This window comes from Canis lupus, chromosome 27, assembly GCF_003254725.2.
Source record: "Canis lupus dingo isolate Sandy chromosome 27, ASM325472v2, whole genome shotgun sequence".
Lineage (NCBI taxonomy): Eukaryota > Metazoa > Chordata > Mammalia > Carnivora > Canidae > Canis > Canis lupus.
Window position 1 is genome coordinate 27904889 of NC_064269.1, and position 27315 is coordinate 27932203.

At 36.7% G+C, this 27315-nt stretch overlaps 1 protein-coding gene across 10 annotated transcripts in view; it reads right to left on the reverse strand.

The window, feature by feature from the left end:
- Window positions 1–27315, reverse strand: part of AEBP2 (AE binding protein 2) — a 206190-nt gene that overhangs the window by 158393 nt on the left and 20482 nt on the right. For all 10 annotated transcript variants that reach the window (XR_004809846.2, XM_049102612.1, XM_049102614.1 and 7 more), the window contains exons 2-3: window positions 22787–22994; window positions 13837–13944 (exon numbers count right to left, since the gene is read on the reverse strand). Coding sequence is in view for 9 of the 10 variants with exons in the window: in XM_049102612.1 (XP_048958569.1) it covers window positions 13837–13944; window positions 22787–22994 (316 nt within the window). In the remaining variant the exon portion in view is untranslated. The remainder of the gene's footprint in view (window positions 1–13836; window positions 13945–22786; window positions 22995–27315) is intronic.

The following is a 27315-nucleotide window of genomic DNA, read 5'->3' on the forward strand; positions in this document are numbered from 1 at the left end:
ATTCATGAGACACAGAGACACAGGCAGAGGGAGAAGCAGGCTCCATGTAGGGAGACTGATGTAGGACTCAATCCCAGGACTCCAGGATCACACCCTGGGCCAAAGGCGGCGCTAAACCACTGAGCCACCCAGGGATCTCCAGGAATTCCCAGTTTAATATAGGTTATTCAAACAAATTTGTTGAAAAACTCTGTATTTCAAATTTTAAAAAAGCTACTTGACTACAATTAAGGTAGAGAGGACTTTAACAGTTCGTATCCAAGCCCTCGCGCTTAAATTCAGAAGGACTTTATGATAGAACTCCACTTAGGATTACCCTTAATTATAAGAATCCTAGTAGGCTAGCAGATTCATTTTGTCCTAGAACCCTTCAAGACTTCAACAAATAGGCCCTGACATCATCTAAAACTGAGTAAATTTCACAAGTGTATTTTAATGAGCAATGCTTCAACGTTCTGAACATAAATAATGAGAATTCTAATAGAAAAAAAGTTTTATCTTGGATTTTGATCATTTATCCACCAAGAATCATAAACAAATCTGAAAAAGAAAGCCCAAAAGTACAATGAGAATTTAGAATGAGAAATTACTTAAAAAAAAAGAAACAGGGCAGCCCGGGTGGCTCAGTGGTTTAGCACCGCCTTCGGTCTAGGGTGTGATCCTGGAGACCCAGGATCAAGCCCCATGTCAGGCTCCCAGCATGGTGGGGCATGGGGAATGCCTACGTGGTTCAGCTAAGCATCTGCCTTCAGCTCAGGTCATGATCACAGGGTTCTGGGATCGAGGCCTGCATCAGGCTCCCTGCTCAGCTTGGAGTCTTTTTCCTCTGCCTATTTCTCCTCTGCCTGCTTCTCCATCTGCCTGCCGCTCCCCTTGCTTGTGCTCTCTTTCTCTGTCAAATGAATACATAACATCTTTAAAAAAAGAAAAAAAGATGATGATGGTAAATCAAAGATAAAAGAGTAGAAAGAGAAGCAGTAGTCATATTCAAAATATACTGAGGGTCAAATTGAGATGATTTGCTAAGGCATTTATGGAAGTACAGGAGAAGGGGCAGCCCCGGTGGCACAGCAGTTTAGCGCCGCCTGCAGCCTGGGGTGTGATCCTGGAGACCCAGGATGGAGTCCCACATCGGGCTTCCGGCATGGAGCCTGCTTCTCCCTCTGCCTGTGTCTCTTGCCTCTCTCTTCGCTCTCTCTGAATGAATAAATAAATCTTTAAAAATATATAATAATAATAATAATAATAATAATAATAATAATAAAAAGGAAGTACAGGAGAAGTTAAGAGAGGAATCAAGAATGATGCAGGGTTCTTAAAGTGAGAGCCTTTGACAATCTTACTATTTACTGAGTCTAAAGTAGAACCACATTTGAAATAAAAAACCTTAAGATTTTCTACATATTAAGTTCAAAATACTCTAATTAGACATCAAAGCGAAATATTCCATTCTAGAATACAAGAGGGAATATTGGTAGGGCTAGAGATAAACAACTGAGAGTAATCGGAATATACAGTATTTTATAGTATTTAAAACCAAAGGACACCTAGGGTAAGACCTTCAAGAGAGCACTTTCCAACACCTAGAAGTCAGGTAGAGCAGAGGCCAGCAAAGGTGACTAGAGAGAGCAGCCAATGAGTTCGGAAATAGGAGTGGGAAGGATGAAGAACAGGCAAGTGTGGTATCAAGGAAGCCTAGAAAAGAAAGTTTATATCAACAAAAACAAGATCCAAAATGCAACAAGCACACAGTACACAGCATAGCTCTTTTTCTCCTCTTTTATTTTATCTTTTGCAAAGACCACTGAACTGATAGTCACATTTATCAAAGAAATGCTATTTAGTATAGGGTACCCCATAAGAGAAATACCTTGTAGAACAATGGTTCTTAAGCCTAGATGCACATCCAAGTCACCCAATTTTTTAAAATTATAGCAAAATGCCTGGCTGCATGCCCCAATTCTAATTTAATTGGTCATAGTTGCAACTCAAGCACCAGGATTTGGACACCCAGTGGCACAATTCATATCATAAAGGAAGAACTACTTGATTCTTACCAGTTTCCAAATAATAAGATCCCTATCATCCTCTTATGGTGACCAATTAGTTTTCTTTGGGGGAAGAAAGGGAATCATTTTTTGGTCTTTTAGTATCATGATGATCACTGCAGTTATTATCCTTATGTATAGTCAAACATTATGTGTTAGGTCAGCAGGAGCATCCTAAACACTGGCTGCCGAGGCTAAGGAACATGAGAGCTTCAAATACACACAGACACACTAAATATCAAATTAAAGACAGCAGAACAGGGGATCCCTGGGTGGCGCAGCGGTTTAGCGCCTGCCTTTGACCCAGGGCGCGATCCTGGAGACCCGGGATCGAATCCCACGTCGGGCTCCCGGTGCATGGAGCCTGCTTCTCTCTCTGCCTGTGTCTCTGCCTCTCTCTCTCTGTGTCTATCATGAATAAATAAATAAAATCTTTAAAAAATAAATAAATAAATAAATAAAGACAGCAGAACAAGGTATTTAATGCTTTGTGTTACTACAGAGAACGTCTATTGAAAAGATTCTAAAAAAAAAAAAAAAAGATGTATATATGAGGTGATGGATGGGTTCATTAACTAGATGGAGAACATCCTTTCACAACTATATACACATACCAAATCATCATTACGTATAATTTAATTAAATATTTTAAAATTTTATTTTTCAATTATACCTCTAAAAGTTGGGGGTAGGGATGCCTGGCTGGCTGGGGGCAGGGACACCTGGGTGGCTCAGCAGCTGAATGTCTGTCTTTGGCTCAGGGCGTGATCCCAGATTCCTGGGATCAAGTCCCGTCAGGCTCCTTGCATGGAGCCTGCTTCTCCTCCCTCTGCCTGTGTGTTTCTGCCTCTCTTTCTGTGTCTCTCATGAATAAATAAAATCTTAAAAAAAAAAAAAAAGTTGGGGGGGGACGGTGACTGAGCGGTTTGGGGCCTGCCTTTGGCCCAGGGCGTGATCCTGGAGTCCTGGGACCAAGTCCCACATCGGGCTCCCTGCATGAAGCCTGCTTCTCCCCATGCCTGTGTCTCTGCCTCTCTCTCTATCTCTCATGAATAAATAAAATCTTTATGAAAAAAAATGTTGGGGTTAAAAAGCAAATGATATAAAAATTATCAGCATCAGAGCTGGCAGGATGGGCCGGGGCTCAGGCAGTATGTATGTATGTATGTATGAATGAATAAATAAAATTATCAGCCTCAACTACCATTACAAAAAAAGTCATAAAGGAGAAGAAAATTATTTCATCATCCATCACAGTGAATGACACAGTAATGGTACCATTCACTGTGTAACAAATTACCAGAATTTGCCTGTATGTACAACTATAAGGAAATCATAGTTTGGTTTGACAAGATTTCTTTTTTCTTTATCAACAATTTAGGATGGGGTCTTGATTCCAAAACACCTAAAAAGATAGGCTATTTTATGTACCAGCCCTGGAAGAAGTTTTGAGTTATTCAAACACTACTCTAACACAATGAGAAGTTATTCACGTATGTCAATATTGTGAATGGAGTCGATCATGCTGAGCTATAGGTGACTAGTTGCTGAGAAAAAGTTACAATAAATAAATTAACCCAAAACAAGTAAATGACTATACTATGCTCAAAGTAAACAAATACTGGAGTAGGAGAGAAATGTATGTGCAAAGTAAAAGCACCTATTACTAATAAGCTTATCTGATAGGGACGCCTGGGTGGCTCAGTGGTTGAGCATCTGGCCACTGGCTTAGGTCATGATTGCAGAGTCCTGGATTCTGGGATTGCAAGTCCCATGGGGAGCCTGCTTCTCCCTCTGCCTGTGTCTCTACCTCTCTCTATGTCTCTCATGAAAAAATAAAATATTAAAAAAAATAAGCTTATCTAATAAAAAGTACAACTACATAATTTTTAACACATACATATCTATCAAGACAAACCACTGCCTCATCAGCAGTAAAGTAAGCAAATCTAAACAATCACCACTCTATATCTAACTACTTTTTCTTTTCTTCAGTTAAGTAATATATATATTTCTAAGCATGGTAGGATTAAGCCACTTAACTATCATAAAACATAAATCATAAATACCAGATAATTAACAAGAATCAAAATTAAAATTGAAAAGGAAAAAAAAAGGCTAAAAATAGTTTAAAATATTACCACATCCTACTACTGTAAACATGTAATTTTTTTTCTTTTAAGTAATCTCTACACCCAATGTGGGACCTGAACTTACAACCTGAAGATCAAGAGTCCCACCCCCTCTACCAACTGAGCCAGGCAGGCATCCCCCAAAACATGGAATGTTTTACAAACCCTTAACAATGTTTCACTACATGTATTAGCAGAACAGCAGCAGCAACTCCACCTTCCCACAAATCTTCAATGTATAAGGCAGATATATATACATGACAAAGTGAAGAGTGGAGGCACAATGTTATCTAGTAATGATCTCTGCACTTTAATTATCAAAGATAGGGATCCCTGGGTGGCGCAGCGGTTTGGCGCCTGCCTTTGGCCCAGGGCGCGATCCTGGAGACCCGGGATCGAATCCCACGTCGGGCTCCCGGTGCATGGAGCCTGCTTCTCCCTCTGCCTGTGTCTCTGCCTCTCTCTCTCTCTCTCTCTCTCTGTGGGACTATCATAAATAAATAAAAATTAAAAAAAAAAATAATAATAATTATCAAAGATAAATATTATTAAAAAAAAAAACCTTGGTGGGCACCTGGGTGCCTCAGTGATTAAGCATCTACCTCCAGCTTAGGTCATAACCCCAGGGTCCTGGGATAGTGTCTCAAATTGGCTGCCCTGCTTCGCAAGGAGTCTGGTTCTCCCTCTCCCTCTGCCCCACTTCCCTGCTCATGCTCTCTCTCTAAAATAAAAAAATAAAATAAAATAAAATAAAATAAAATAAAATAAAATAAAATAAAATAAAATAAAATAAAATAAAATAAAATAAAATAAAATAAAATAAAAAAATATAATATAATATAATATAATATAATATAATATAATATAAATAAAATTCAATTAATTAATTAATTGATTGATTAATAAAACAAACCCTTGGCAAAGAAGATGTATTTATATTTTAGGGATATGCTGATTTTACAAAACTAAAATTTCATAATAAGCTAACATGATCAATTATTTTCATATGATACATATGAAGGCAAATTCCACCTTCATCAAGTGATCTAGGTAACATCATCTATGACAAACAAATTGTCATCAGGTATCCCTTAACATGATACAGTGAGAATTTTATTCTATTTTCTCCAAAAATGCATAAACCAAATCTGATCATTACAAAAACACAAACAACCCCAAAATGGGGAATATACAAAATAAAAGATTTATACTCTTCAAAAATACCAGCGACATGAAAGATAAAAAAATGTTGAGGAAACATTAAGATTAAAGGAGTCACAAAACTAAAAGCAATGCATGATCCCCAACTGGATTCTAAGTAGAGAAAAAAAAACTGCTATGAAGGACATTATTGGGACAATTAGTACAACTTCAATACTTAATAGTATCAATATTAAATTTCTGGGTCTTGATAATTATTCTAAAGTTATGAATACCCTTGTTCTTAGGAAATGCACACAGTGAAGTATCTAGGGATTATGCTAGAATTTTCAAAAAATGTGTGAAGGTGGTAGGGAAGAAGAAAGAGGGAGAGATGGGAGTAGGAAAGACGACAGAGATAGATGATGGATGGATGGATGGATATAGAACAAATGTAGCACAAAGATAATTAGTGAATCCATGTTAGGGAATTTATACATTCATGTGTGACAGAGAAAGGGTATAGGAGTTTTCCATCTTCTCTATTAGTTGAAATTATTTCAAAATTAAGTTTAAAAACTCTGCCTTTTGGAAAAAAAGTCAAGAAAAACATCAAAATGGAGAAAATATTGAACTCCTATCACAGCAAGGAAATCATGTTTTTCATCATTTAAAGATGAAAGATGAGTAGGTTAACAAAATTTCCATCCTCTAAATACAAAATTTGGGGCACCTGTGTGGCTAAGTAACTCAAGCATCTGACTCTTGATTTTGGCTCAGATGATGATCCTATGAGATAGAGCCCCACAGTGCGCTCCAAGCTCAGCATGGAGTCGGCTTGAAATTCTCTCTCTTTCTCCCTCTGCCCTTCCCCATGGCTCACATTCTCAAATAAATAAATAAATAAATAAATAAAATCTTTTAAAGATAAATATACAAAAATATAGGAAAAGGGTAATGCAAATATATAAAAAATATGTTTACATTGTGTTTACATTTCATGTATCTATACAAGTATATATATAGAAATTATGGGAATATCAATACAGAGAAACTTCTTGATAGAACAAACAGAAGTTTATGGGGCAACCCGGGTGGCTCAGCGATTTAGTGCTGCCTTCAGCCCAGGGCCTGATCCTGGAGACCCGGGATCGAGTCCCATGTCAGGCTCCTTGCGTGGAGCCTGCTTCTCCCTCTGCCTGTGTCTCTGCCCCTCTCTCTCTCTCTGTCTCTGTGTCTCCCATGAATGAATAAATAAAATCTTAAAAAAAAAAAAAAAGTTTACAAGAAATGACAAACCAAAGTATCTGTTACATGCAGAAAATATGTACATTTAATTTAAAGTTATATAAATAAGAAAAAATTCAATAGAAGGGCAAAGTAACCAAATAATCAATTTAGAGAAAAAAAATAACCAATAGCCAGAACATTAGAGATATTCAAATCTTGCTAGTAATAAAAAAAAAATGTGTTTGGCAAAGATAAAACAATGCCAATTATTAATGTCAATAATTATTGCCAAGCTTCAAGGAGACTGGGGAAACAGCACTATATTATATATAGGTTGGACTATGAATTGTTAGTTTTCCAGAGGGGGGTTTAATAATACCTATAAAAAGCAAACCTAAATATCTACTCTTTGAACTAGTGAAATAGCTTCTAGGAATTTATATTAGCTCCCAAAAGCAGTTTATAAAAATATGTTCATTGATTACATTGTCCTTTATGTTGGGGATAATTGGACCAAAAAAGATACATCAAGAAAGCACTAGTTAAGGGCACCTGAGTGGCTCAGTTAAGTCTCAGACTTAATTTCACCTCAGGTCATGATCTCAGGGCCATGAGATCAATGCCCACATTGGGCACCTTGGTCCATGGGGAATCTGCTTCAGATTCTTTCTCTCTCCTTCTCCATCTGCCCCTCCCCCCAACTTTCTGACAAATCTTAAAAAAAAAAAGGACTGATTAAGTAAGATAAACTATCACATAAGAATAATAAACAACCAGTAGTGCCTGGGTGGTTCAGTCAGTTAAGCATCTGCCTTCAAGCTCAGGTCATGATCCAAAGGTTCTGAGAGTGAGTCCCACATCAGGCTTCCTGCTAAGCAGGGAGTATGCTTCTCCCTTTGTTCCTCATCCTGCTCATGCTTGCTCTTGCTAGCTCATACTCTCTCTCAAATAAATTTTTTTTTAAAGGAATAGTGGGGGGATCCCTGGGTGGCTCAGTGGTTTAGCGCCTGTCTTTGGCCCGGGACATGATCCTGGAGTCCTGGGATTGAGTCCCTCATCAGGCTCCCAGCATGGAGCCTGCTTCTCCCTCTGCCTTGTGTCTCTGCCCGCCCCCCTCTCTCAGTCTATCATGAATAAATAAATAAAATCTTTTTTAAAAAAGTTTAAAATTTAAAAAAAAGGAATAGTGTAGAACCATTAAGAAGTAATAAGCTTATTGACATGAAACACTGCCCAATATAGAACTGAAAAAGCAAGCTACATTTAGGTGCAAAATGATTCAATTTATTTTGTACTTATGTTAAGAAATCCAATATGTACAGAAGAATAACGATTTTCTGAAGGTGTTATAGTTCCATTATCTTCTTGAAGCTTTTTAGTTTCAAATTCTTAAAATAGTAACAGGTATTACATTTCTAACATACTTATTTCCATGTGACCAAGTGGAGGAAGATCAAGACCCTACTAGAAATTAAGAAAAAACTTTGTTGGCTGTGAAATTTCAAAGTCTGTCATAATTAGGCAACATTAGGTGCTATACTAAGCCCTTCCTTTCCCTCTTCTCAATCCCTCTTCTTTATTCATACTTCATCCTGAAGAATTAACAACTTCAAATATTTTCAGTAAAGACAGTGCACGTTTTAGGAAATTCATCTAGATGATTTTATCAATTATCCACACAAAGACACCAACAATAGAGCAGCCACATTGATATTTTTTTAAGGTATGAATAAAACTGAACTCTTTAGTGAATGTTTGAAGAATATTGTAAAAAAAATGAAAAAGGCCAAAAAATACAATGCAAACTCCACAGCATAATCAAATTGCAGGCTAACATATAGTAAAAGATAATAACAGTAATCTAGACACAATATACAATATACATATTGCACAGGGGCTGTTCTACATTATAAATTATCAAGAGGCACCAGAGCACAAGTGGTTAAGGACAAAGACTGAATTTATACTGCCTCTGAAGCCTTCCATCTGCTACTAACTGCCCATAACCTTAGAAAATATTTCATCTCTTCTTACCTCGGTCTCCTCATATCTAAACTGAGAGCAACAACAGTAATTACTTCAAAGAACTTCTTTAAGAATTAAATTAGTTAAAATAGGTAATGTAATAAAATATGTAGGTAACCTGCAAGGCACAAAATAGCATTATTAAAGCCTTTGCTAATCATGACTATTTCTGACCCCTACCTTCACTTGTTCATTATACAACAAATACTAGAACAGCCAATACAAAAAACTTTTTGAAATCAACTGCTTATATATTTAATTTCCAAACAGTCTAAGCTCACCAATCTACAGAAATAGTTCTAAAAATCTTTCAAATTGCCACAATAAAGTATCACCCAAGATATATATATTCATGGAGAATCTGGGTAGCTCAGTTAGGAGGCCGGCAATTGGTTTCAGCTCTGATTGTGATCTCAGGATCACGGGATTTATCCCCCAACGTGGGGGGGGGGGGCCTTTCACGCTCAGCGGGGAGTCAGCTTGAGATTCTCTCTCTCTCTTTCCTTCCACCCTTGCCCCCACATGCTCTTGCTCTCTCAAGTAAATCATATAAAAAAAAAATGCTACTCCCTACTCATTCTTTTATATGCCTCCTTTTCTTTCTCTTAGAAGCACTTATTTCTATAATTAAATAGTGGTGATGGTTGCAGAACGCTATGAACACACTAAAAAACTACTGAAAACCTTGGTAAACCTTATAGTATGCAAAATATATTTAAATATATGCCTGAAATGATCTCCTTACAAACATAAGACAAAACTTAGGTTTTCAATAAGACACTCCTCACCTTCTTATACTAAGGGTAGGCAAAAACTTCTTAGAATACAAAAAGTACTATCAAAGAAAGTTGATAAATGAGATTTCACTGAAATTAAAAATATTCAAAAGATCCCATTAGGAAACCAAAGACAGAAAAGTGCCTGGTGACTTAGTTGGTGGAGCATGTGACTCTCAAACTCTGAGTTGTGAGTTTGAGCCCATTAGGTGTAGAAATTACTTAAACAATAAAATCTTAACAACAACAAAAAAGGGACATCATAGAGTCTGGAAGAAAGTATCTGCAATATATATATATATATTCAAATAGCCATAAGCACATGAAAATGAGCTCAACCTCATTTCTCATCAGGGAAATAAAAATTAAAGCCAAAATGAAATACCACTAAAAATCTAAATCTACTAGAATAGCTAAAATTAAAAGACTGATAATACCAAGATATACAGCAACTAAATTCTAATTCACTGCTGGTGGGAATATAAAATGATACAATCAATGCATGCAGGGATCCCTGGGTGGCGCAGCGGTTTGGCGCCTGCCTTTGGCCCAGGGCGCGATCCTGGAGACCTGGGATCGAATCCCACATCGGGCTCCTGGTGCGTGGAGCCTGTTCTCCCTCTGCCTATGTCTCTGCCTCTCTCTCTCTCTCTGTGTGACTATCATAAATAAATTTAAAAAAAAATAAAAAATAAAAATAAAATAAAATGATACAATCAATTTGGGTAAGAGTTTATAGTTTCCAAAGCTAAAAAATGCCCTATTCTATGACTCAGCAACTCCATTCATAGGTAAACAGCCAAGAGAAGTTAGGTTAAATAAAATGCTATAGCTGGAACTAAGCCAAGATGACTGAAATTGTAATATGGCAAGGGGAGAATAGAGGACAGGATAATAGACTGGAAAGGGATATTAAATTCTGTTTTATTAAGAATATTTTCATCAGGGTGGTGATGGCACAGCTGCATACAAACATATGAAACAATCTTTAAACTGCTAAACACTTAAGCATACTTTAGAAACTTTATTGTACATTACAACTAAAAATTTTTTTAAAAGACTCCCTAAAACATCATCACCTCACAACCTTCTCTCTATAGCTGACTCCCATTTACTTCCTACTACTCCTTCTCAGTCATTATATACTTTTGACTTATCCCTAGTCCATGTTCCCAGAAACCTTTCATAGGTCACTATTAAAGCATTTAAAACATTTCATTACTTACATCTATTTAGATCTGTACACACCTAAAGAATGTTAAGTTCCCTGAAGAGCTGAGGCCTGGCTTTCTTATTCACCTTGCTTCCAAAGTACCTAGCACACTGCCATGTACTGTAGACATCAATAAATGTTTTCTGGATTTCAAGGATTCCTATGACTTCTAGAACAATGCCTCACTAAATCATACCCCTTAATTTTTGTCTTTTAAAGATAATTTCTTTCCCCCTCTCCAATGGGAATCTTCTACAGTTTCCAAAAAGAGGATCTGGGAGAAAAATGCATTTGACAGGCTTTGAAATGAATCTGCACATCATAATCAACCAGCAGAATTGCTGCCCTAAAGAAAAATAAATGGAAATACACACAATGAGAAAGTAAATGATTCTCTTAGTTTAACAACAATAAGCTCTTACATTTATTGGATACATACTGTGCAATTCTAGGGGGTAACTATTCTTAAAACAGCTACATCTTAGATGGGGAGTTTATTTTATTTTTTAGATGGGGAGTTTAAAAACTGTTTATAAAACTACTTAAATAGCAGCTGAATAATGTGCTTTAAAAAAAATTGTATTAAAAAGAAAAAATTTGTATTCCAGGACACCCAGGTGCCAGGTTGAGCATCTGCCTTCAGCTCAGGGCATGACCCTGGAGTCCTGGGATCGAGTCCCACATCAGGCTCCCTGCAAGGAGCCTGCTTCTCTCTCTGCCTCTCTGTGTCACTCATGAATAAATAAAGAAAATCTTTAATGATTAAATAAAACTTTCACAGTATGAATGAATGAATGAATGAATGAATGAATGAAGAGGGAGACCTAGCTGACTCAGTCAGTATAGCATGCAAATCTTGATCTCAGGGTCGTGAGTTCAAGGCTCACATTGGGCACAGAGCTGGCTTAATATAAATAAGTAAATTTTTAAAAATAAAAAATAGAATTTAAAACAAAGAAAAACCCGAATGTTAAGCATATGAAAAGATGCAAAAAGAAAAGCAAACTAAAACACAGTAGGATACAACTCATCTATTAGACTGGCAAAAATTCAAAAGTTTGATAACACCTTCTCAGCAAGGCTATTGAGAAGGCAGATGCTCTAACAATGATGATGAAGACACAACCCCTATGGAGGGCAATTTGGCAATATTTATCAAAATTACCAATACTTAGGCATCTGGATGGCCACTCAGTTAAGCGGCTACCTTCGGCTCAGGTCATGATCCCAGGGTCCTGGGATAGAGTCCCACATCAGGTTCCTTGCTCAGTGGGGAAAGTGCTTCTCCCTCTACCCTCCCCCTTTCCCCCACTCATGGTCTCTGTCACGCTTACACTCTCTCTCAAATAAAAATCTTTAAAAAAACAAAAAACAAAACAAAAAATCACCAATACTTCTATTATATAGCCTTTGATCTACCCTCTCATATGATTTTTGGGAATTTTTCCTACAAATATAATTATGCATGTACAAAATGACATTATGTTCAAAGATTTATCACTGCAGTACAATTTAAAATAGCCAAAGACTAGAAATAACCCAAGTATCTATACAAGTTTGGCTAAATAAACTAAAAGAATATTCTTATGATCAAATATAGAAGATCTTCATCATAAAGTAAGTTTAAAAAGCAAGGTACACATACATGCAGCAAAGATGTCAACAGTGGGAAAAAGTTGGTATAGGGTGTAAGGGAACCCTCTATAATCTTTCTAATATTATTGTAAATCTAAAACTGCTCTAAAATAAAAAGCTCAGGGCACCTGGGTGGCATCAGTTAGGCATCTGCCTTTGGCTTGTGACCCTGGGGGTCCTGAGATCAAGTCCTGAGTTGGGTTCCCTGTTCAGCAGGGAGTCTGCTTCTCCTTCTCCCTCTGTCCCTCCCCAACACTCATGCTAATATAAATAAATAAAATCTTAAAATAAAAAGCTCATTTAAAAAATAAGGCATTGAGAGTATATAGTTTACTGAATTATGTGTAAGAAAAGTGAATGAAACTACAGATCTACTTGCTTATACTTTCATAAATACTAGAAGAATTCACTAGAAACTAGTAATAGTGGGACACCTGGTTGGCTCAGCGGTTGAGCGTCTGCCTTTGGCTCAAGGGATGATCCCGGATTCCCAGGGTTTGAGTCCCACATCGGGCTCCTTGCATGGAGACTGCTTCTCCCTCTACCTGTGTCTTTGCCCACCCCCCCGTGTCTCTCTCATGAATAAATAAATAAAACCTTAAAAAAAAGAAACTAATAATAGTGATTACGTATTTGGAGAAGGAACAAGGAAAGAAAAAAAGGAGCAAGATATCTCAATGTAAAAATTTTTTTTAACTTGTTAAAGATGGTCTTTTCAAAAAACTGGGTAATTTTTAAAAAGCAGCTCCACAAGAATTATCTCCTTCTCTAATGAAACCCAAGGGAAGTTTCTGGCACAGTATTTACATACCAGAAGATTATGGGTTTAACTACTATTAAACCTCTAAACACAAATTTTAACCTCTATGGTATATGCTTTCCATAATTAAAAACCAAAATATTTTAATTTTTAATGAAGATAAATAGAAAAATAGCTTTTATAGACACTTGTTCTTTATACAATTTTTCAGAACACATCATTTGACATAATTTACCAAAGCTCAGTAATATGACCTCAAAACTGAGTGAAAACAATCAAACCCCTCAATATTGTACAATTTCACTTTTTTGTATAATAATCAGTTATTTGCTAATAAGAAGGCTGAAAACTATGGCAGTGAGAAAAAAAAAAGCACAAGGTATTAAAAGCCACCAATTTTAAAGACATGTATGTATTCATACCAGTCTGTTCATTAGCTATTTTCAAGACCCTACACCTCAGTAGTTTTCTTTCTGTTTTCCAAATTTTAAAAATTGGGTATTATTTTCATCTCCATCTATTTTTTTAAATTCCATGCATCCACAGGAATGCTAAAACAAGTTTTTTTTTTTTGAACTATTTTTAGAAGTGGGGGGGGGCACCTGGGTGGCTGAGTCAGTTAAGTATCTGCCTTCAGCTGGGGTCATGATTCCAGGGTCCCAGGAAGAGCCCTGCATCTGGTTCCTTGTTCAGCAGGGAATCAGCTTCTCCCTCTTTCTCTCTCTGCTCCTCCCCCAACTCATGCTCCTGCTCTCTCTCTCTCTCTCACCTTCGAATAAATAAAATCTTAAAATAAAAAAAATTTTTAGAAGGGCAAAAGTATGCCCATTAAGAAATATACAACCAAAAGTCAAATAACGCACATATGCTTACTTACCTTGAAAGGTTTGTCTCCACTATGTGTCAGCATATGCCTCTGTAACCAACTCTGACTGGTTGACGGAGTGTTATATACTTTACAACCTTTCCATAAGCAAACAAATACCTGTTAAAAGAAGAGCCATAATAATTTTCATCACTTATTTCAACAGAGTTTTATTCCTCGTAAGTTCAAATGAACATGTTGCAAGTCTTAACAAAAAGAACCATTAATGTATGAATCAATCAAAAAGGCTTAATAGTTAAACTTTCTGAACTTCCGGTATATGAGAGATATGGTTTTAAACCCTTTCCCTGTAAGGCCACTGTCCAATTCCTTCAATGAGAACGACAAACCAATCCCAAGATGTCATTCAGAAGGAAATATACAAAATATTAACAACATATCCCTAAGAGCTAGGACTATACATAATTATTTTTAGAACAAGCATTATTAATTAGAAATACCAGGAAAATATAAGGGTATAAAGAAACAATGAAAATAAATCAAAATAATCAAATATTAATTGAAGATGGAACTTCAAAAAATGAGTAAAGCTATTAAATTACCACATTAAATTTTTCTGCTCTTGATTCCTTATTCTCACATGCATACTAATACTTATTTTTACATTGTTCTATTCATTAAAAATTATTTCCACTTATCTTCATTATAAAGCAAAATCTAATACAAAATGTTAATTTAAACAAACGCAAAAGCAAATGGGCATAAACTGCTCTATAATCATGAAAGACCCACATACTTGGATTCACATAATTAAGTATGATTGGGATTAGAAAGTACTAATCTAACAACTAACAATCTAATCTTTATCATCTTCTTACTAATAAAATACCAATTTTCTAACATTATATTTCCATCAAACTGAACATTGAAAACTGTACCCCAACATCAGTAAAAGTATGAATCCACTGTAATCATAATCTTCAAAGAATCATTAATAGGCTCTGCTCTTTTCTAAGGAAGAGCAATTATAAATAGAGCCACACTTTGAAGACTACACATCTAATAGAATGAACTTGGACACAGAACTGAAAAACAATCATTAAAGAGTTTAAAATACACTTTTTTTTTTGGAGGGGGGAGAGGAGTGCCTGGGTAGTTCAGTGACTAAGCATCTGCCTTCAGCTCAGGGCATGATCCCAGGGTCCAGGGATTGAGTCCCGCATTGGGCTCCCCAGGGGGAGCCTGCTTCTCCCTCTGCCTATGTCTCTGCGTCTCTGTGTCTCTCATGAGTAAATAAATAAAATTTTAAGGGAAAAAAAAAAAATCGAGGGCAGTAGCCCGGGTGGCTCAGGGGTTTAGCGCCGCCTTCAGCCCAGGGCGTGATCCTGGAGTCCCGGGATCGAGTCCCACATCAGGCTCCCTGCATGGAGCCTGCTTCTCCCTCTGCCTGTGTCTCTGCCTCTCTGTTTCTCAAATAAATAAATAAAATCTTAAAAAAAAAAAAAAAAATATATATATATATATATGGGGGGGGGGGGCTGCCTGGGTGGCTTAGTGATTTAGCGCTGCCTTCAGCCCAGCGCAGGATCCTGGGGACCTGGGATTGAGTCCCAGGTCAGGCTCCCTGCATGGGGCCTGCTTCTCCCTCTGCCTGTGTCTCTGCCTCCCTCTCTCTCTGTCTCTCATGAATAAATAAAATCTTTAAAAGAAAAAAAGAAAAAGAAAAAAAAAATCTTTTAAAAATAAACGTTTTTTTTAAAGTCTAGAAAAATCAGCTATCTTAAAAATAACTGAGTTTTTAGTGATAACTAAAACCATTTTATATCAGGTCTAACAAGGCAATACTGTTATTGCTGTTTGACACGACTATTTAGAGTTATCACATATCCTGATTTTTGTACAGACTAGCTCATTTCTTTTAGTAAGCAGATACAGAAATCATAACCTTTCCTCCTTCACACTTCAAATCCCTGAGCCTAATGTATGTTTACAAAACGATTCCTCAAGTTACCAGAATTAAAAGCTATTTTTAAAATAAATGCAAAAAAAAAAAAAAGAAAAGAAAAGAAAGTTCTTAAAACTACTCATGTACTCATGTTATGTTGTGGAAATTAGTTCAGTAATGTTTAAAAATCACATACAAATGATTAGTGCTATCTATTTCCTGACTCAAGACTACTAGACTCTGGGATCCCCAGGTGGCTCAGCGGTTTAGCGCCTGCCTTTGGCCCAGGGCGCGATCCTGGAGTCCCGGGATCGAGTCCCACACCGGGCTCCCGGCATGGAGCCTGCTTCTCCCTCCTCCTGTGTCTCTGCCTCTCTCTCTCTCTATCATGAATAAATAAATAAATCTTAAAAAAAAAAAAAAAGACTACTAGACTCTGAGTCTTAAATATTCAATTCTCGGGAATCAGAGGTTGATTTAAAATTTCCTAAAAAAAATAAAAATAAAATTTCCTCAACAAGCCATACCACATTAAAAAAAAAAAAAAAAGCCTTAAAAAGTAACTGGAAACAAAATTAACGTCATTCATGTAATAATTTCTATAACAGTGAAGAGTTCTGCTGTCTTAACTCTTTTTTTAGTATATGTGCTGCCGAAGCGAGCACAGCTGTCTTAACTCTTAAATAACATCTGTGAATTATTCTCAAAGAAACAATTAAGGTAAATACTCCAACACTGCCCCTACCTAACATTAGCCAACCATTGTATTTGAGAGAAAACAACAATCTCTGACTTTTAATTTTTTTCCTAGGAATAAATATGAATATGGAGATAATGGCACACTGTAATTTCACTGGATAATAGCCTTCACTATGAGTAGGTACGGTCTAGACTCTAGATGGAATAATGTCTAGTAACACTATTAGAGCAACACCTTCAGGTTCAAAGAAAAACCGTAACTTTCAACCTAATGAATTTTATAGGAAATGAAGTAAGTGTAAAGAGACTGAAGCTAACTATGTTCAGCTATAATGGAGTGAAATATTTGGAAAATAATTCCCAACGGCAAGGGCAGGGGAAGAGGAAGCACTAACCTTGCACAAGGATAAAAGAGGCACCAGAACTCCACACCAAGGATCCACAAAAACCACAAAACTGTTTAAAAGCTGAATTTATTTTCCTAATCTATGTTAAAAAGACACTTGATAAAAAAGAGTTCAAACTCTGGCAAAAGGATCATCTTCAAACTTGAGAGTTTTTAGAGGCACAATATGTGAAAAATTGTTTTCATACCCAATTTTTAGAAACTGTCTCATTATAAAAATTAACCCTGAAAACTGACCAAACACCACTGGAATCCAATCCAAATGTGAAAGGAATTATTCAAGAATAAAATCTGTCGGGACGTCTGTGTAGCTCAGCAGTTTAGCACTGCCTTCGGCCAGGGCGTGATCCCAGAGTTCTGAGCTCGAGTCCCACATCCAGCTCCCTGCAAGGAGCCTGCTTCTCCCTCTGCCTGTGTTTCTGCCTCTGTGTCACTCATGAATAAATATAAAAAAATAAATAAAATCTGTCATTCCTCTATATTATCTTAAAATGAATTAAGCTTTAGCAATACTAATCAGAATGCTGAGGCACAGAGGTTCATAGTGTACCCTCTCGTGATAGATTTATATTAGATTTGTAATTAGAGGTAACAAAATTAGGGGTGCCTGGGTGGCTTAGTCAGTTAAGTGTCTGTTCATGACCTCAGGGTGCTAAGATCGAGTCTGGGGGTAGAGCTCTGTGCAGAATCTATTTGAGAGATTCTCACTTTCCTCTCCATCCTCCCTCCTCCTCCTGCTTATGTGCTCTCTCATAAATAAATAAAACCTTAAAAAAAAAGTATAGAAATAGCACGAAAGTAAATGATCTGAACTCTAACCCAGAGCTTTCACACTTTGCAGTGATGTAATCATGGAAGATACTTATCTAAGCCTTTATTTCCTTTTTCATCAAACACTGTGAGCACACATTTGCTAACTCCAAAATATGATGAAATGCAAGATGATATATTCTCTCAGTAGGACTATTTAACAGAAAAATTGGGTTTATGTTAATAATTGGAGGTCCCTTCTCAAAATTAACTGCCACCAAATTTTTCTGCCCGTCTGTCTTAAAGAAAAGAGAGAGGAGGGAAGATGTAGTTATTAAAAGAATCTTTAAATGTGTAACAATCTAACTTACAAAGATGTAGCGGTCTAAATTTCAATGTACAAGGAAGTTTGGGCTTTCAATCGAGAAGCCCTATAGAAAACCTTTCTCATTACTGTCAGAATAGGTCAATTTTATTTTAAGGGAAGTCCTCCAAAATGCCCCAAATGAAAAAGACTGATACAACCCTGGGAACCAAGGCCAGTGTAAGTCTCCCTATCTAGTTACTAACATCTCACTCTTGGAAGTATACAAATGAATCCAACAAAATTTTAAGTAAATTGTAAAATCTACTGCAAACTTGACAAAATCTAAGTATGTATAAGGAAAATTCAGTTAGTAGTAAGGTAAATTAAAATCACCAAGTATATTCTAAGTAGAGCTAGTAGGCAACATAATTTACAAGTAGGCATGGGGAAAGGGGCTGGTTTTACCAAAGAATTTTTGTATGAATTAAAATCATACAAAAAGATTTTATATAAAGCAAGAGATACACCATCTAAATTCAAGAAGGTGTTGGATGATCCCTTAAGCTTTAATATTTCTTAGAAAAAAAACCATCTCACTCTTTTACAAAATGTTTGAACAAAACATTTTAATATGTAATTATTTTGTCTCAAATCAGTTTGCTCTTCTAAGACATAAAATGACAGTTATAATTCTGTATCCTACTATTCTGAGTCACATTGAGTATTTTCAATTTTCTGTTAAAGCATATTTACTAAAACAGAGAACAAAAATATTTAATAGAACACTCAAATTACATGAATTAAGCATTTCTCCTTTATTACAAAATATATAACCAATTTCATGTTGTGTTCAGGAGATACCAGATAGGCAATCAAAACTCAATGTGAGGGGCACCTGGGTGGCTCAGTGAGTTAAGTGTCTGCCTTTGGCTCAGGTCATAATCCTGGAGTCCTGGGACCAAGCCCTGTATCAGATTCCCTGCTCAGCTGGGAGTCTGCTTCTGCCTCTACTCCTCACCCCACTCATGCTAAGAGATGAATAAAATCTTAAAAAACAAAACAAAACAGCCTTAGTGTGACCTCCTAAGACTGATTTCACTTTCTAGTAACATTCCAATTTAACCCTGAGTGTCTACAAATGTCATTTTATATGGCATATAAAAGTAAGTGACTTCATTCAAGTCTTTGAATATCAGCCCTCTCCCCAAATCTTCCTTGGGCCCTCTGCCCTCAAACACCATAGAATATATATAAAAATGAACTTAATAAAATGACATGTGCAAAATAATTCCTGCATCAAGGGATCCCTGGGTGGCGCAGCGGTTTGGCGCCTGCCTTTGGCCCGGGGCGTGATCCTGGAGACCCGGGATCGAATCCCACATCGGGCTCCCGGTGCATGGAGCCTGCTTCTCCCTCTGCCTGTGTCTCTGCCTCTCTGTCTCTCTCTGTGTGACTATCATGAATAAATAAATAAAATCTTTAAAAAAAAAAAATAATAATTCCTGCATCAAGAAACACATTTTTTTCTGACAACTGTTTTTAAAGTGAGAAATAGTTAAAACAGAAAGAACAGAACACTAATGGATTGTTACTGAACCACTGAAATCCTACAAGACGAAGTTTCCTGCCTACCAAGTCCTCAGTGTAAATTAAGAGGACACGGGGATTTGAGATTTGATTAGTAAAATAGCTCAGCCTAGGTTTTGAAATCCAGTCATGCATGCAAGTATGGACCCAAGAACACAATTCTACTATACCTAACAAAAAAGGTTAAAAAAATTTTTTTGCTTCTTTCTCCTTATATTTTTAAATAGTAGAAAACACTTTCAGGAGTCTTCTTTAAAAAGGTACATTCAGGGGTACCTGGGTGGCATAATCGGTTAAAAGTGTCTGACTCCTGGTTTTGGCTCAGGTCATGATCTCAGGGTGGTGAGATCAAGGCCCTCATCAGGCTCTGTGCTCAGCACGGAGTCAGCTTGAGACTCTCTTCCTCTTTCTGTGCCCCTCCCCCCCCAAATAAATCTTTAAAAAAGTAAAAGTTACATTCACAATTGGTACTTAAATGGTTAGTTTAAATTTTGAAATAGAAGATTCTACCCATTTTAATACATAAAAAGGTCAGAAAAAGGTAACCTATCCAATTTCAGCCTCTAAATGTAATTATAGTCCATGTGACATGGCAACATAAAAAGCTTAAAGAGGGGGAAAGAAGTTTTTCTAAGCTGTTACATGATGGTTTTGTTTTCCCACTGTGACTATCATAGTGGGATGAGAATAAGAACAGGAATTAATATAGTATTTAGATCTTACTAACTTACTGCTCCAATAAAACTGTCATCTTTTAATAATATGCTTTAAGAAGCATAAAATCCGGGATCCCTGGGTGGCGCAGCGGTTTGGCGCCTGCCTTTGGCCCAGGACGTGATCCTGGAGACCCGGGATCGAATCCCACATCAGGTTCCCGGTGCATGGAGCCTGGAGCCTGCTTCTTCCTCTGCCTATGTCTCTGCCTCTCTCTCTCTCTCTCTCTCTCTCTCTCTCTCTCTGTGACTATCATAAATTAAAAAAAAAAAAAAAAAAAAAAGGAAGAAGCATAAAATCCTCTAGAGGTACCAATATTTTCCTCATTTGTTTCTGTTCCATCAAGACAGTTTAACACTTGGGGTAGAAGTAATAAGAAGAAATCTTAAGAAGAAGAGATAAAAGAAATCTTTAAAAAATGGTCTTGAAATTAGCTGTTTTCCACATATATGAGATATCTACAACAGTCAAAGTTACGAAAACAGAAAGTAGAATAGTCTTACTAGGTGCTGGGGAGAATTAGGAAGTTATTGTTGAATGGGCAGATTTCAGTTTAGAGATATTGAAAAAATTCTAGAGATGGACACAGATGATAGTTGTACAACAATGTGAATGTACTTAATGCCACTGAACTGTACACTTAAAAACATTTACAATTTTTTTAAAATTTTCTTTAAAGAGGCCATTAAAAAAAAAAAATGTCCAAACAACACCCACTCTATTTTAAGCACAAAACCAGATCAAGATTTCCTGTTACATAGCCGTGTATAGTTTTCAGAGTTTCATTCATACTTTCGTTCTGAAAGCTTAGTCTATATACCAATGACTGGTATGTAAAAAAAATCTGAATGTATTTTCTCCATTCCTCTGATTCTTTAACATTTGTAGTTCAGCAACTAATGTCCTTCAAAGATCAGGCCTTCTTTCTGTGGTCAAAACAGCATTAATCTTAAAATTAGCTAGACAATCTTACTATTCATAATAAAATAATTTTATGAATAAGTATAAAGCAAGAAATGACATGAGGGGGACAGGTTCATATCAGCAAGTTTATACTTATTGTAAAAATACCAAGACTTCATGCCTAGCTCTTTGATATCTATAAGGTAAACATAGCAGCAGTGATTACAGGATACATTCAGTCTGTACCTCCATTTTTTTCTACAGATCCTTAAAGGGCTGAAAACATTCTCATAAGGCTGTGTACTCCTCAACATGTAGGATCCAACGCTTAGAAATATGAAATTCTCTAACGCCTACCAGAGATGCCCAATAATCTATACAGTTCATGACCCTATATACAGCTAAATCAAGGGACTAAAAAAGCATCATGCCATGGCTCAAAAGGCTATCTTAGTGATACATACCTAGTGACATCAAGCACTGCCTCACAAAAGGCAACTCTGTGATAACTAGGAAACCGACTTGGTTAAGATAGTTCACACAAAATCTGATACATGTGGTAAGGGAAAAGACTATTACAAAAGTAACCTAACCATTGAGCAGGGCTGGGTTAGGAGGTAAAAATAACATATGATGGGCAAAGTTCATTAATACACCATCTGTCGTCAAAATCAAATCTAGTAAGTCAAATCTTACCAAATTTAAGTAATCAAAAGATTGCTGACACATTACAACATATTGTGACAATGGCAAAGTTTTCTAAAAAGAAACTTCAATGCACAAATAACACTAGTTAAAATATTAGAGGTGTTTATATGGCTGCGTGTTTTGTTTTGTTTTTTAAAGAAGATCAATAATGCAACCTAAATATCAATGCAACCTTGGAAACAGTTACCCACTCACTTAAACCATAATGATCTTAACCATTTTAGTATCAGTTTATCTCAATAGTGGTGGCAGGCTGATAGGAAATATGTGGCCTAAGAATTATGTGTACTTACAATGTGACGTTAATTTCTGGAAAATGCACTAACGTGGTAACTATTCAAGACAAACCTAGTGAAGTCGAAAAAAATTATAACCTTATAATACTTTGATCCATTACACTGACTCACCTAATCTACTTAGCTCTTAATTCACTATCCAATAAAAATTATATAAACTGACACATTAAAATGTATTCCCAAAAGGATATAGGTCAATACTCACTAATCATAACTTTCTGTCTAAGCCAGCTCTGTTAAGACCTGGGAAAAGGTGATCAATTCACTTTCACAAATAATGAGTACAAGCTGTCATTTCACAGAACTGTATATATTAATCCTGGTACCAACAATCTCTCCAGTTAATTTCACCATCAGGGATAATTTAAGACCACTCTAAACAAGAGAAATCCTAGCTGTCCTCAACTCAAAACATCACAAACTTGGAATAGGCTGTATTCATTTATTATATTCCCACTATATTTTAGGAAGTCTAATTTCTTCTAAAAGCAAATTAAAATCCAACACACAATATGTTCTATTTAATTCCATCAAGTATGTGGGAAATAAATACAAAAGCTTTTTAAAAAATAGAGCCTGTGTAAAAACAATCCCAAATTACTTTGAGAAAGAAAGCCTAACTAGCATGAATAAATTAATAAAACTAATGAAAACAGGGAGTGAAAAAAAGAAATGACAAAACCAACCCCTCCTCGCTGACCATCTACATGTATGGAACGGATGTGATCGGCCAGGTCTGGGCTAGAGTTGAAGCAAGCCTGGCACTGGTCCCAACAACAATTATAGGCAATATTTTTGCTTGAAGAAGTAGTGCTTCCTTGTCCATTCATCATTGCTGGAGTTGAACGCCCACTGGAAATTGTGCTGTCTACATCCATTATAGTACTGCTTATGCTACAAAAGAAGAAAAAAGGCTGTGTTATTCCTAGAAATTCACTAACATGAATATGATCTTATAAATATTCAATTAAGATTACTACTTGACATTATGCTCCATATAAAGCATACTGACCATATTTTCTATTAGAAAACAACATGGTTTTGAGATGATTGTTGGCAATAAAGTGCAAATCAAGGGAAAAGCCTCAAAACAGGGAAGAGATAATTTAAGCAACTTTGGCAGACATGAACTCCCCAATGCTACAATCTACAGAAAACAAACCAAACACAAACACACACACACAGCTCAACACATTTCATCCCTTCCATAGTTCTAAGCAGCACAATAAACCAACGGAGTAACAGTTTCCAGCTATAAATAATTCAGAATCAAGAGTACCTTTACAGTATAAATCACTTGTTAATCCAAATCTTTTCTTCTATTCACTAATCTGAGGCTACAACTTCTTGTCTTATCCTACCTCTTTCTACCTCAAGTAAGTTTGGGAAACTGTGTATTTTCCCTTCTAAATAAAAAAACAGAACAGACAAAACAGTACAATAAAGTTTTCCTGATTTTGCTAAGTCCAAATAAAATATCTTTTTCTGGCCCTCAACTTTTTTAAACTCACAATCCACAAAAGAGGTCTGAAAAGCCAATCAATCAACTCTTTTTATTTTTTTTATTTACTAAACAAATTATTATATATTAGTTATCCTTTTATTAAGAAAATTATATATTAATAGAAATAGAAGTAATTCTGAATGCTCAAAATTTCAAATCTTAGTAAAATGTAACACACTTTTCCTTTTCAAAGTAATTCATTTAGGGGCACCTTGCTGGCTCAGTTAGTAGAGTATGTGACTTGACCTCCCGGTTGTAGGTTACAGCCCCACACTGGGTGTAGAGATTACTTAAAAATAAAATCTTTAGAGGTGTCTGGTTGGCTCAATTGGTTAAGTGTCCAACTTAGCTCAGGTCATCCTAATTTTTTTTAATCAAAAACAATTCATTAAAAAAATTCTTTTCAGTATCTTCCCAATACAGAAATTACAGGGAAGTAGCTTCAACCACGGAGGGGTTAACAGTCAACAACAAGAATGTTTGCAGGCTAAATCCGTCAAAAGCAATGTATCTGTTTACAATTTAAGTAATTTTTGAAAACTGTATTAACTTTTAAGAAATATGCTTCCCTACTCCCAAGCTTTTATTACAGAAAGCTTAACAATTTACATTTTGTCCTATTTGTTGTAATTTGTTTTTCTCAATTATCTGCAAATTGCAAACATGATACTTCAACCACAATTATTTCAGCATATAGCTTCTAAAAATAAGAACATTTACCTATAACCACAACCTTATTTGCTCATACATAAAAGCCAAAATAAATTTTAACTTATTGGGGTGTCTGGGTGGCTCAGTCAGTTAAGCATTTGCTTTGGGCTCAGGTCATGATCCCAAGGTTCTGGGATCGAGCTCCACATTGGGTTTTCTGCTCCACGGGGAGTCTGCTTCTCCCTCTCCCTCTGCCACTCCTCCTGCTTGTGCTCTCTCATGCTCTCTAACAAATAAAATCTTTTAAAAAAATCTTTAACTTATTAAGTGTTTTGTTTTTCCCTCCCCCACTTATTAAGTATGCTTAATAATGATTTGAGTTCTAACATCCAAAGCACATATTTTAAAAAACTAGCAAAAATGTTTTCATGTGATATTTTAGACATAAAAAATGTCTAAGATTTTCCTTTAAAGAATATTCACATAAGTTTATCTGGCTACCAGTCAACATGTAAGTTCTAAATTTAAACTCTGTGGGGCAGCCCGGGTGACTCAGTGGGTTAGCACCGCCTTCAGCCCAGGGCATGATCCTAGAGACCGGGGATCGAGTCCCACATCAGGCTCCCTGCATGGAGCCTGCTTCTCCCTCTGCCTGTGTCTCTGCCCCCACCCCGGGTCTCTCATGAATAAATAAAATCTTAAAAAAAAAAAAAAAAAAAAAAACTCTAAAGCTTTGGGGCAACTGGGTGACTCAGTGGTTGAGCATCTGCTTTGGGCTCAGGTCATGATCCTGGGGTCCTGGGATTGAGTCCCATATCAGGCTCCCTTTGGGAAGCCTGCCTCTCTCCCTCTGCCTATGTCTCTGATGAATAAATAAATCTTTCAAAAGTAAAAAATAAAATAAACTAAAACTTTGTAAACTTGGGGCACCTGGTTGGCTCATTCAGTAGAGCATGAAATTCCTTTAAAAAAAAAAAGATTTTATTTATTCAGAGAGAGAAAGAGAGACAGAAACACAGGCAGAGGCAGAAGCAGGCTTCATGCAGGAAGCCTGACGTGGGACTCGATCCCAGGTCTCCAGGATCACACCCTGGGCTGCAGGTGGCGCTAAACTGCTGTGCCACCGGGGCTGCCCAAATTCCTTTTTTTTTTTTTCTTAAAGATTTTATTTATTCATGAGAGACAGAGAGAGACAAAGAGAGGCAGAGACACAGGCAAAGGGAGAAGCAGGCTCCATGCAGAGAGCCTGACGTGGGACTCCATCCCAGGTCTCAAGGATCACACCCCAGGCTGAAGGCAGCACTAAACCGCTGAGCCACCCAGGCTGCCTGGGCATGAAATTCTTGATCTCAGGGTTGTTACTTCAAGCCCTACACTGGATGTAGACATTTTTTTTTCTTTTGTAATTTCCATTGAACTCTCAAATGCAAATCAGCTCTTGAATCGCTGAATATTTATTCATATTTATTTTGGCAGGAATAAATTGTGAGTATGGCAGTTTTTCTATACTGAAATGCATATTTTCATTTGAGCCTTAGAAATTCCAAGTTTCATGAGGCCCTTAACCATGAAATGGTTGGTTATCTATTTTCCTTATCCCTTGTTTCATATATTTTAAAACATTTTAACTATAAATCTCATACTTTTGTAAACTATACCAATTAACTCTAAAGGCAAATAAAATTTTAAGTTTTAAGTGAACAACCAACCACATTCAAATTATAAACAATCTTAGAGGATGCCTGGGTGGCTCAGTGGTTGAGCGTGTGCTTTCGGTTCGGAGCATGATCCCAGGGTCCCCAGATCTTAGGAAAAGAGATAAATCTCAATGACCTATTGTGATACAATCTCTAAGGTACAGCAAAGTATTAAAAAAAAAAAAAAAAAAACATATACACACACAAATGCAGGGTAGTAATGCTCCAATTTCCATACCTAGATCAGGGAGAGAGACAATATAGACACAACTATCGTCTAAAGAAAAAGCTTCTTTTGAAAGATACACAAAACACTGTCCATGTTTTTTTGGATGGAGGAACAGAGGGTCAGTAGGAGAGAAACATTCACTATATACATCTTTCATTTAATTTTTAATAGGATACCTGTATTGCTACAGGTAGTAAGTCCAAAATTAGTTGAAAATGAAACTAATTTTCTCCTTAGACAAAGTAAAGGTCAAGAGACTTCTACTTGTAATAGATCCAACTAGCAATATACACAATTGTATATAAACTAGCAATTGGGGGCAGCCCGGGTGGCTCAGCAGTTTAGCGCCGCCTTCAGCCCAGGGCCTGATCCTGGAGACCCGAGATCGAGTCCCACATCGGGCTCCCTGCATGGACCCTGCTTCTCCCTCTGCCCCTGTCTCTGCCTCTCCCTCTCTGTGTCTCTCATGAATAAATAAATAAAATCTTTAAAAAAATAAAACATAAACTAGCAATTGTTATACACAATGCTTAATGTACTTTTGCTTATTAATTTTACTACAGAAGGGGAACCTTGTAAGTCCAAATACCCTTAAACACTAATAAGCACACTTGAAACACAGTACTTCAGGTAAATACAGATCCTCATAAAAAGAAAGCACAATGCTGATATTAAGAACATGAATTGTCGATCATTGGCAACTAAGCTGCAAATATGGTGAAAGAAGACTAAGACATTGGTCCCATGACCTAGAAGACTCAAGAGACCTTTGCAGATGTGTGTATCCAAAGAGCCTCCCATTCCCTAGCAGGGCCAACTGGAGCCCTGTCACATATAGACCCTCTTAGGTTCCTCCAACTTCTAAAAAGTGCCCAAATCCTACATCCCCAGGCTCCCTCTGGCCCCAGACACATTTGTAATCCATGGTTCCTTCCATTCCTAAGACTGATAAAGACAAAAAACAACAGTTCTGATGCAGAAGAGCACAGGAGACAAGGTGTAGCTAATTTTTATTTTGACAGGACACTGAGCTAGCTATAGATCTCGTAAGAAAGCAGTGCCCTCCTCCTTCTTCCTATAACAGGAAGATAACAAGATGATCTGAACTAGAAAGGGACATTCCACTTGATCCTG